The following is a 12,349-nucleotide window of genomic DNA, read 5'->3' on the forward strand; positions in this document are numbered from 1 at the left end:
AAAAGACTCTCAAAATAACAACCTGCCTACTTTTTTTAAGATAACCAGTCGACGGCTCTTGCGTTTATCTCTTGTAACTCTGCCATGTCCATGGTATGATTTTCTTTTAAGACGTATGTTGTTTCAATTCATGTAATCATTTGACTGGATTGAGAAATCTCCAGTATCTTTTTCTTTACTCTATGATTCCAATTTAAGGAACATAATGGATTGACTGAAGAACCTTCTGTTATTTAATTTAAATCTCAAAGTAAATATAAGTTACAGAAGGATCTATATAGATAAATTTCATTTAATCATCTAAGAAAACGGATCATGGATAATTCTAATATATAAAATTGGATTCCTGCCCTTTTGCCCTTCGAAAAGTCCAGAGAAACCAATATTTGGGCCCGAAAGAGAACAGGGGCCCGAACGAAACAGTAAAAGAAAAAGGATAGGAAGTTGAGTTGGGCCCGAAATTGCACCATTGGGCCCGACCTAACTACCAAATCCAGTTTGAAAACAAGAAAAATATTGAAACAGGTTAATAGAACCCAGGCAGGGTTTTTGTTAACTATGAACTTGGTCTTGCTTTATTGCCGGTTCAGATATTGCTCATACTTGCCAAGGCGATATTCACGGAGGGGAGAATATTGAAGTCCTCTTAATTGAGGCATAGAAAAGAATCAATCCAGGCCAGTACCCCCCCTGGAGCACAATGGCTTGGTAAGAAGTCCAGGAAAAAGGCGCAAGCTCCTTCAGCATTAATCACTCATCTCCATACTAGATCTATTGGGCTGGTCATATACCCAGTAGTGGCACGCCTAGGCAACAACAAGGATCAGTACTGAGAAGAAGTTGACAAATAGGGCCTTGATTGGGCCCGTCTGCTTCTGGCAAACTGATTCATTTTCAATTTTGTTCAGAAATTGAAAGAATTCTCTCTGCGAGCCAAAAGACACCATCCGATCGGGGCATAGGTGTTGATCCAACGATTTCTCCTCGTTCCTCAGAGCAGAGCTGACCCCTGTGGTTGGTAAAAGGACGAAAGGCGAAAAAAAAAGGACCAACAGAAAAGAAGTGCAAAAATGTAAAGTTGCTTGCAAAACCTAAAACTGTAAGTTCTAATAACTCCTAGATGTCAACAATATTGTAAGTTCTAAACTCCTATGTGTCAGCAATATTGTCAAGGATGGAAAGAACTATTAAACGTGAAATTATAGATTTAAATAGTGCACTGTGCTTGCATGACTTTTATAGCTGGTTGTAAGAGGTTTAAGTTCAACTCATATAAATGTTGATAATTATATTCATAATTGGTTCGATATCCAGTTATAGCTAGCCATCACAGTAAACAATTTTTTTGGTTGGAATGGATATAGACCTAGTAGATGGGCATATAGGTATCCTTACATATTATAGTATAGTTCAACAAATGTAGAAGAAAATGAGTTTTGTGGCCCGGGGTTAGACGGTCGACAATATAATAGTATTGGGGAATACTCTATTTTTCATGAAAAGAACTCTATCCATCCTTTGGAGATGTCCAGGTTGATGAAGGATACTTGATTTATATAAAACTCAATCCACCCATGATAAAACAACGTATCTATGAATTAGTGTAAGTTCAAGAGATACAACCTTTGCATTATTTTTCGCCCAGGCCTAGACGGTCGAGTGAAAGCAGAAGTGCAAGCACTTGAGCGGACGTTGCGAATCCAGCCCTGATCCTTGGCGTTTTAGGATAGTTTTTCCTATTATTTTGGGGTTTTCTAGCCTAATTTAATAGGGTTTAGTTTCTTATTCCTAGTTAATTAGCAAAAGTCCTATGCATTATAAATAGGACTTTTAGGGCTAGGTTAAACAAGAGAGGAAAATTCAAGAGAAAATTTTCAAGAGAGAAACACAAGAGAATTTAAAAGGGAATTCTAGGGTGTTTTTTCAAGTGCATCAAGGTTTGAGCAAGAGTAAGAGAAAAGAGAGCTAAGTGCTTGTGAGAGCTAAGGGGGTTCTTGATTGTAACAAAAGTTGTTCTTACATACTAGTGAATTTCTCGGTTGGCTCACCAAGAGCACGTAGGCACCGAACCTCTATAAATCTTTGTGTTCTTGTGTATTTTGCTTTCTCTCTTCAGTTTATGTGTGTGTCATCGCATAGTCCATCAATGACAAGGTCTTGGAGTGTTTTCCACAACATTTGGGAGCAGAAGAAGGCCTTAGGTCAATCCAACTAACACTCCATTGATAATTAGACTCGAATAAATCAACAGTAAAAGAAGGTAATGAATCTCTTAATTACAACATGCGCCAACAATGAATTCTTTTCGCTGAGCTGCACTAAAACATAAACACCAACTTCCCCTTTACACAATAAAATTAATTATTTCTGCTCAGCAAATGGAAAACAAATGATAATTATTTACCAGTAACAATGATAATCAACTTTATTTAAAGAAAAAGAAACAAACAATGTACTAATTTTCTAGTCTTACCGCTAGTCTCTCCTCTTGGCCCCTTCTTCATGAGAAAGACTTCTACAAAACGGGGATAGTACTATTTTTCTATCCTTAACCAATAATGATATGACAGACATGTTAACACTTCAACACGGCATAGTATTATTTGTCAGGACCCGTCCCGAATTTTTCGAAACCCGAGACGAATCCTATGAAATTCCCGACATCACCCCGATGTCTGGCCCACTTTTAAAACTATATCCTTTTTTCCAAAAAAGGAATAAGGGCACGAGATTTTCTGCCGAAATTTCGGCAGAGTCTCCCCTATATATTGGACATTTCCCAAAATTTCAACCTGCATAAAACACAATTTATATTCCCAACTGGCAGCATGCACAAGATAATTTCATGCAATTCACATAAACGGCCTTCGGACTTCCAATAATTCTTAACAAACTACCAAGCACGTTATCAGCTCTATTCATACATTAGACAAGGCAAACAATAAATTCAAATATGAATACTAAATACAACCTGCATCATCTAACTTTTTCAATCTCAATATACGAGGTTTTAATCTCCTAACACAATCACATCTATGTCTGCGGCTGCACCTAACAACCTTAGGCTGCCTACGTACCCTCACTGAGGGATCAAGCCACACGTAGTTCTTTCTTACTAAAACCCGATTCCAAACATATATAATACCTTTATTCATCTCTCTGTATTTCACAATATCTCCCCATACGCCGGTACAACCAACGCCATGTATGAGGTCTGTCAACACGCCGGATAACCTACGCCACGTGCGACCTCACCATATTATCACAATATCTCCCCATACGCTGGTACAACCAACGCCACGTATGGGGTCTGTCTTAAAGCCGAAAAATCCTACGCCACGCGAGACCTCAACATACTATCACAATATCTCCCCATACACCGGTACAACCACCGCCACGTATGGGGTCTGTCTGCACGCCGGATAACCTACCCCACGTGAGACCTCACATAATATCACAATATCTCCCAATACGCCGGTACAACCAACGCCACGTATGGGGTCTGTCTCAACGTCGGAAAATCCTACGCCACGCAAGACCTCAACATAGTATCACAATATATCCCCATACGCCGGTACAACCAACGCCACGTATGGGGTCTGTCTGCACGACGGATAACCTACGCCACGTGGGACCTCACATAATATCACAATATCTCCCCATACGCCGGTACAACCAACGCCACATATGTGGTCTGTCTCAACGCAGGAAAATCCTACGCCACGCCAGACCTCAACATACTATTACAATATCTCCACATACGCCGGTACAACCAATGCCACGTATGGGGTCTATCAACACGCCTGATAACCTACGCCACATGCAACCTAACAATCATAGCATCTTCCCATACGCCGGAAATTTCAACGCCACGTATGGGGTCTGTCCTCAAGCCGGATAACCTACGCCACGTGGGACCTAACAATCATATGGTGGTACTTACAGTGAAATCAATATCTGGAGAGATACCTAGGGTAGTGCGTATAGCACTTCAAACTGACATTCTAAACTCCTTTCATACATTTATAAATATATATAAATATACATTTTAATTTCTAATATTGCATAAACCTTAACCACCATATAGCATCCGATAATCCCCCACTCTAAAACATTAAATTAATATCATAATCCCACATAAACAACATAATTCAACTAACAATCAAGACCTATCTCTACGGTCATTTAAATCCTCCTGGGAAGGTGAGACTACCCCGGGAGACTCACAGTCAACCAAGGGTCAAATTACCCCAAACTTGGTCAAACGAGCCCACGGGGCCCACGACCTCCAAATTTCAATCCGAAGGTTCCTATGGGTTCTACAAGGTATAGGACACTCGTCCTGCAAGTTTAGTCTAGATCGGACCGTCGGATCGCTCACGATCGCACGATCTGACGGTTATTAAAAACATAAACTTTAAATTATTAAATCGGAACATTCAGGGCTCCGATTCACAATCCGTGAATTCCTACACGATCCTAGAATTGCCTAGATTAACATATATTAAATTTAAGACCATCCAACGGTCCCAACCTATCGAACCCGGATAACGCGCAATATGCGAAATCCGTTCGGGGTTCGAACGTCAATCAAATTGGAATCTGAGCACACCGACCCACTCGGGACAACAAGGGGATTGCATCGAGACACAATGTCTCTTTTCTACAGTGCCCACGCGCCGCCACACGCGCCGGCAACGTGTGGGTGTCCAAAGCTATTACTCACTGCCAGAAAATCTCAAAATCACGGCTCAAGACTCCTACCCTCGGTATAACACCCTATTTGGAACCACTTTTGTTCTTGAACTACCCCAAAAACTGACCGGAAGTGGCCGGAATCTCGATCCCAAAACTGGCCGAATTCCAATTTTGAAAATCAAGCTACCTACGCTCAAAATTGATGCAATCCTACCCAACCACCGGCTAGATCATGGAAAATAGGTAGAAAAGCATACCTCACTCGTCAAATTTGGTGGAGAATTGAGAGAGAACGAGCGGTTGCAAAATTTGTGAAAATCGGCTCGTTTTTTATGGAACCCGGCGGCTGGCGGGCTGCTCGCGAAGGGAGCGGGCTGAGGCGTGACGAAGGGGTCGGGCTGGTCAGGTTGGTACCGGTGCCGTGGCCTGTGGTGGCCGGAACCGGTGGCTGCGCAAAAACTGGTCGGAGGAGAGGGCTGCGCTCGCGGGAGAGAGAGAGAGAGAGAGAGAGAGAGAGAGAGAGAGAGAGAGAGAGAGAGAGAGAGAGAGAGAGAGAGAAATCTAATTTTTATAAAAATACCATTTTGAAATAATTACGATTGTGCCACTGGGTTTCTCTTGACCATATCTCTCTCATTACAACTCCGATTCGAGCCCACCACGTGTCTACGGATTCATCTCAGTACAACCTACCCAAATATACCAGTCATTACCCCAAACCCTTTTTGGATAAGAAAATGACCAAAATACCCCTACCCCAAGGGTAAATTTGTAATTTCACTTAAATAATTTAAATAAGGGATTAAATTTGGAGTCGGGGTGTTACATTATTGGTCGGAGATAGCAAAACAATGTTATTCCAGTTGCAACTAAATTTTTCTCCATATTCACGGGTCAAGGCAGACATTAATTTTCTTCACGCCCTGTGGAAAAGAAAATGTGTCCCCGAGTGTTGAAAAATCTAGCTCTGCTTGTTCGTGGCAATTTAGGGGGATTTATTAAAACACATTTCAATGGCCCTACAGTTCAGTACAGTTGCACATTTAGACTTTAATGGCATATCCTGTGCTGTAAATTCTACCTCTGTTTGTTCGTGGCAGCTTCTTCTTGGGTTGTCCTCGGCCAACTGCTAAAACGAAGGACATATATCTTCATACAACAAATTAATTTGGGAGTTTTGAAGTAATAACTTGGTTTTGTTTGTTTTTTTCAAAACAGAAACATCGGAAACCTCTTTAGTTGAAATATACTTTTGGAATGTAGAATTATAAGGCATTTAAGTGATTTATTTAGTTCTTCTGATCTGAGTTAGGGCACTTAATTAGGATTAAGTAGTTTTTTTATCTTTAAATAGTATTTGGCTGAACTCAATTGGGGACCAAGGCCTTTTCCAAACTCCCCTCATAGTCGACCTTGGCTTCACCGTCTACCCATACAGACATAAACGGAGTCTGAACAGGCTTTCGACTAAAACATGATCATCAGAGGATAAATGTTCAAATCGTTACTTTTATGACTTAGTTTTTTCAGAGATCACTTTTGAATGGAAATCATCAAGAATGTTTTATATCATTGAATTAATGATGAATGGGCCACACAATGAATCCCTCAACTGTATATATGGTCAAAATTATGTAACTAGATTATAAAAAAAAAAATTACGTTTGTTGACTATAAATAAATCTATACCACAAACAAACTCAGCGAAAAATCAACTTGATAAGTTACCTACTCAAATTCATATTCATAAGACTAGTTGTCTTGTCACTTGTATATAACTAAGGCCCAAGCTCATCAAATTCGAAGCAAAGCAAACTGAGACATCCCAATTATGAAGACCCCAGTAGTAGTCCTCAGCCTCAGCTTAACCATCCTTTCCTTCGGAGGTAAACAAGCTTCTTATTTTCTTTACGTTTTTCATTTTGGCCAAACGATAGAAGCTTCTTATTAAGTGTGGTTTGTGATTACTGCATCAAATTAAGTGTGGTTTACTTTGCATGGCAGGTACATATGCGGCGACAAGTTTTTTCAAAAACAATTGCGCCAACATGGTCTGGCCAGGAACCCTAACCTCCGAGCAAAAACCTCAATTATCAACCACAGGGTTCCAGTTAGCATCCCAAGCTAGCTTCTTGCTAGACACTCCAGTGCCGTGGAATGGCCGCTTTTGGGCCCGAACTGGATGCTCCACGGACGTCTCTGGAAAGTTCGTCTGCGCCACCGCAGACTGTGCCTCTGGTCAGGTCACGTGCAATGGTAACGGTGCTATTCCGCCGGCAACTTTAGCGGAATTCAATATTCCAACAGGCGGAGGACAAGATTTCTACGACGTTAGTGTTGTTGATGGCTTCACCTTGCCCATGTCTGTGACTCCACAAGGCGGTACCGGAGACTGCAAGACAGCTAGTTGCCCGGCGAACGTGAATGCAGTTTGTCCGAGTGATCTGCAAAAGAAAGGGTCCGATGGGAGCGTGGTTGCCTGCTTGAGCGCATGTGTTAAATTGAATCAGCCACAGTACTGTTGCACTCCGCCTCAAAACACTCCAGAGACATGCCCACCGACAAATTACTCTCAGATATTCAGTCAAGCATGCCCCAACGCTTACAGCTATGCTTATGATGACAACAAGGGTACATTTACATGCAATGGTGGACATAACTACGCCATTACTTTCTGCCCATGATCTCACTATAGAAAGGACAAGATCTTTAATAAAAATAGGACTCGAGACATGTAATGTGTCAATAATTAGTCCGGCTCTATATTAAACGTTTGATCTTTAATAAAGGTAAGACTCTCGACATGTAATTGTTAGAGTATGTAGATCTAGGATTGTGACAAGTGTCACTTTGTCATTGATTGATGTTTGAATTAGTTAGTAAGCTGTTGTAATCAGTTGGAGCCTTAAAAAAGCTTAACTCTCTGTATTGTATAGTTATCTGAGAAATAATACACAAAAGTTCATCTTCTTAATTCTCTCTCTATTTCACTTTTGTTAACATGGTATTAAGAGCCATGGATCAATCTTGAGTTTTTCTGTTTCCGCTTTCTATGCCTTGACATTCTTTTCTAGACCTCCATGGAAATCGACATCAATAGCTGCTTCTTCCATATCATTCTTGGATTCTCAATTTCGTCAAACTGAATCAAGGTTTGGGTTTCTATTCAGCTTGCTATTGGGGACTTTCATTCTCATATTTGATTCAAGTATGTCTCAATAGGGCTTTGTCGCTGTTTTGGGAATTTCCAATGTTCTTGATCGATTGCTAGTCAATTTTGGGGCTTTTATATGAGATTGCCGATTTCAAGCCTTTGAATTGGGGATTACAAATTCATATCTGCTTCGCGTAATTCTCCATTGATTTGCGATTGATTCGACTCGCTGACTTCAATTCCATGTTTGCCTACGGAGACTCTATTTCCTCAACTATGGTGGATTTTAGATTATTAGTTGCATTCCTGCTATTTGGATCCTATGGATGTTCTTTTGGTATGTCTAGTGTTCATCCTCTATCTCTCTGATTTCAATAATTAGAGAAATACTATGTTCAAAGATTCAAGCTTTCTATCCACCTTTGATAGTTATTGTAGCTGCTCCCAAATCAAATATTGAATTCCTTGCTATAACATCACCTTCCTATTCTTGAATACATCACCATGGAACAAATATTGATGGTTCATTTGTTATTTGCTTTGTCAATTTTCTAGTGCATCCAAAATCTCACTACCCCTATTCTTGACTCTTCAATCCCACTTCTTTGGAGAACAAGAAAATCTTCAATCAATCAATCCTTACATAGTTCTGTCACAATTCTCTTCTCACTCTTCTTATCTCAGGGGACAAAGAATTTCCCATTTCTCATTCTCTTCTATCTCTTTTCTCCAATATCTAAGGCAACAAAAGAATCTCTCAATTCTTCCTCTTTCCTATCTCCTTTCTACAATCTCTAAGGGTACAACAAAATTTCCCAATTCTTCCTCTTTTCTATGCTCTTTCTACAATCTCTCTGATTAGGGAACAAATGGATTTCCCATTTCTTCTTTCTTTCCATCTCCTTTCTTTAAATTTTCAGGGAACAAAGAATTTCCCTCTTCTCTTATTCTATCTCTTTCTATATGTGGGGGTCTGATTACATAATTCAGGTAACGTATCGATTATTATAGTCTGGCTATGTATCAAGCATTTGATCTTCAATAAAGATAGAACTGTCCCCAATTGATAAGGTATCGATATTATTGTCATCAATAATAAACATATTGAGATGTTAACGATATACTTTTGTCAACTTCAATAAAATATCTATGTGAATATTGACAGTCCGGTATTTAATTAAAGATAGAATTAACGTCATGCACCAAGAAATTTGGAAAATATATTGCACACAGAATTTGTGTGAAATATATATTGCCCCTCTTTCTTTATGTTACAATAACAGAAAATTATGAATGATTTTATGTGAATGAATGGTGTCCACATGATGCATTGAGGTTCAGTAGCAAATGATGAGTACAATTACATGTCAAAATGGATAAAAACATCAACTTCAAATAAATCTACATTTTAAATCGTGTAATCTTCAAATGTGATTCAAAAATTTGATCTCTGTAAAATTATTGAGAATAAATTGCAATTAATGCATTGAACAAGCCATGCCCATGAAAATGGACGTCCATATCTTAATTGAAAAAGCTTGGTTCCTTAAAATTGAGGAGAAACTCCTTACCATAGGTTATCCTGATACTTTTCCGCGACATTGTACTCACACTGAATGTTAAAAGTTCGATGGCTAGCTAGAAGGAGAGGACAAGAGTCGAATAGAGCAAGTCAATGCTTTGTGTGCCCTACATAAAACTGTCTCAAAAATTTCCACACACAAGCCTCTGTCAAGGATCTTACGCCATCTTTATTGACATTATTAACATCATTTAATTCTCAAGTCATGCATATATAATAGTAGCTAGGTTTGGTTGGCAGCTTCTATAGGGCTGGCCTTGCTCAACTACGCTCAATTATTTTGTCTACTCACATGTTAACAAGGCACTCAATGAATATTTGTATAAATTCCTCTCCCCAAAATGCGTGTATTGAAAAAAAAAAAATTACCTAGTTCCTTCAAATCTTTGAGTTGAGGGACAATATATACCTCAAGCTTAACTCTTAATACTACTTTCTGTACCCATGAGGATGGGATACACATAGAAACTACAAGGGGAAACGTCTCAGGCCAAAAAACGGAATTACATCGTTTTCTATGTTTCAATGATACATTGCAATAAATAATCAATTAATTTTGTAAGTATTCATGAGCAACATACGACCCCAAATGAATCCATCTAGAAAGCCGACTTGTGTTTTAACCATTTTCTAAATGACAGCAATCATAGCCAAATTGGTGGTGGTCATGAAGTTGGTGATACTTCTGGACTTGGACATGGGCGGCTTGACTTAATTGCTGAGAACCGCAAGTCATGCAAGAAAAGATGCATTGATCGAAAGGCTAGGCGTTTCTTTTTCTCTCCTGGCTAGAGGCAAAAGCATATGCATGTTGGGCATTCTATAATTATAATTTCTTGGATTTTGTTAGGCTTTTTAGTATTGAAATATCAAAACAAGAGGGCAACCGTTTGCGTTAGGCTTTTTTAAGGCAAGGTTTTAACAAGGTCACATTATGACTCCTCCATCATTAGTGATTCTTGCTTAGAAGCTGATCTTAGTACCTTTGTATGTAAGGTAAATTTAGTCCACCCTATTTTGAAATCTTAGGTCCGTCTGTCACGCCCCGGTGTCAGCAATATTGTAAGTTCTAAACTCCTATGTGTCAGCATTTGTCAAGGATTGAAAGAATTGTTAAACGTGAAATCATAGATTTAAATAGTGCACTGTACTTGCATGACTTTTATAGTTGGTCGTAAGAGATTTCAAGTTCAACTCATATAAATAGTGATAATTATATTCATATTTGGTTTGATATCCAGTTATAACTAGCCGACGGAATTGAAGCATCGTGTAAATATGTTGTCGTTTCTAAAAAAGAAATAATTAAAAAATCATGTTAAGACCTTGAACATATCCATCACAATAAACAATTTTTTTGGTCGGAATGGATATCGACCTAGTAGATGGGCATATTGGTATCCTTACATGGTATAATTTAAGAAAAAAAAAAAAGTAATAGTAGATAAATAAATATATATATATGGAGCTAAAGTTGTACCAAAACTTTTGTAATAGTAGATAAATAAATAAATATATATATGGAGCTAATGTAAAAGTATATATATATGGAGCTAATGTAATAGTAGATAAATAAATATATATCTATTATAAATATATATAATAGATAAATATATATATATATGTTGTACCAAAACTTTTGTTCCGCAAGTTGTACCAAAACTTTTGTTCTTATGCAAGATGACCAATAAAATGTCATCTGGGATATGTATAGATTTTTAATTTTACAAGCGATATTAGTAGATTGAGAATTTGAACACAGGATCTCGAGAACAAAAGTAACTGCACTTAACCACATATTCAAAATCCAAATACAAAAGTATAAAGGTAACTGCACTTAACCATTCAAATTATAAAGTGCTTGCAAAATTTATAAAAAAAGATTATAAAAACATCCTCCGACAAATAATTAAGACCCCTTCTAGGAAGCTGTAAATCTTTTGATCAATCATTTAGTAGGACAGCGATCATAACCAAAAAGAACGGTGTCGTGGTCATGAAATGACTACTTATCGAATTGGCCTTGTACCTGGGCGGCTTGACTTGATTGCCGACTAGGAGACAAGTGCAAGTCATGCATCATGCATGCTCAAGGGATGCTTCTCGGAAAAGATACATTGATAGATGCTAAACTGACCAAAAAGAACGGTTCTTAGTTTGCATTCAATTAAAAGAAAAAAACACTTGATTTTTATAAATAAATCACAGTCTATAAGATTTTTGTAATTTTAATGAGTTATATTTGCGTATGTATGGAACTGTAATTTGTCTGTAAGGAGGAATGTCCAAACGCTATACTTTAATACCCAATAAAAACATAATATACTCTATGAAACGAGCAAGGCGTGAAGCCTACTTAAAGACATTTTTGTTTCAATGTAAACCTTCTTAACTTTTATCTTAAATATTTAATTAGTTTATCTTTATTTGTTTAGGCTAAGCGTTTATTCTTCTCCTAGCCAGGAGCAAATGCACGCATGGTGAACATTTGTATATAATGTTTAAATTTCTTGGATTTGTTAAGCTTATTAGTATTCCCATATCAAAACAAGACGGCAAGAACCGTGTTATAGATGAAATCGAATTGATTTGCAGAGTTCAAATAATGTTTATTGTTCACTTGATATTGAAAAGGACAGTAACTTATTAGGAATCGATGATTTCATTGACAGTGTCGTACGTCGGCAAAATTTCACTTCAATAATCCTTAATAATAGAAAGGGAAAAAAAGGAACAATTGCTCAAGAGTTGTAAAGATAAATTTTGGAATGTGACATGAATTTTATAACTTAAATGATATAATATAGGGTTAATTTCAATTTAGACTCTGAAGTCTTATGCTTAAGGTCTGTTTGTCCCTACACTCTCAATTTTAATGATTATATACCCTAAGCTTTTCAATTTTTTGCAATTGG

The 12,349-nt window shown here is 38.0% G+C and overlaps 1 protein-coding gene across 1 annotated transcript; it reads left to right on the forward strand.

Moving 5' to 3' along the window:
• Nucleotides 6,530–7,503, forward strand: LOC18770300 (glucan endo-1,3-beta-glucosidase). Its single transcript, XM_007204662.2, has 2 exons — nt 6,530–6,584; nt 6,703–7,503. The coding sequence occupies exons 1-2, from the start codon at nt 6,530–6,532 to the stop codon at nt 7,380–7,382; spliced, it is 735 nt and encodes a 244-aa protein (XP_007204724.1). The 3' UTR covers nt 7,383–7,503.

This window comes from Prunus persica, chromosome G7 (genome assembly GCF_000346465.2).
Source record: "Prunus persica cultivar Lovell chromosome G7, Prunus_persica_NCBIv2, whole genome shotgun sequence".
NCBI lineage: Eukaryota > Viridiplantae > Streptophyta > Magnoliopsida > Rosales > Rosaceae > Prunus > Prunus persica.

What these genes read in the sequence shown, in the direction of transcription:
- LOC18770300 (XM_007204662.2), top strand. Translation starts at nt 6,530, where the DNA reads ATGAAGACCCCAGTAGTAGTCCTCAGCCTCAGCTTAACCATCCTTTCC. An exon ending in AACCATCCTTTCCTTCGGAG is followed by an intron (nt 6,585 to 6,702) that starts GTAAACAAGCTT and finishes TTTGCATGGCAG; the next exon opens with GTACATATGCGGCGACAAGT.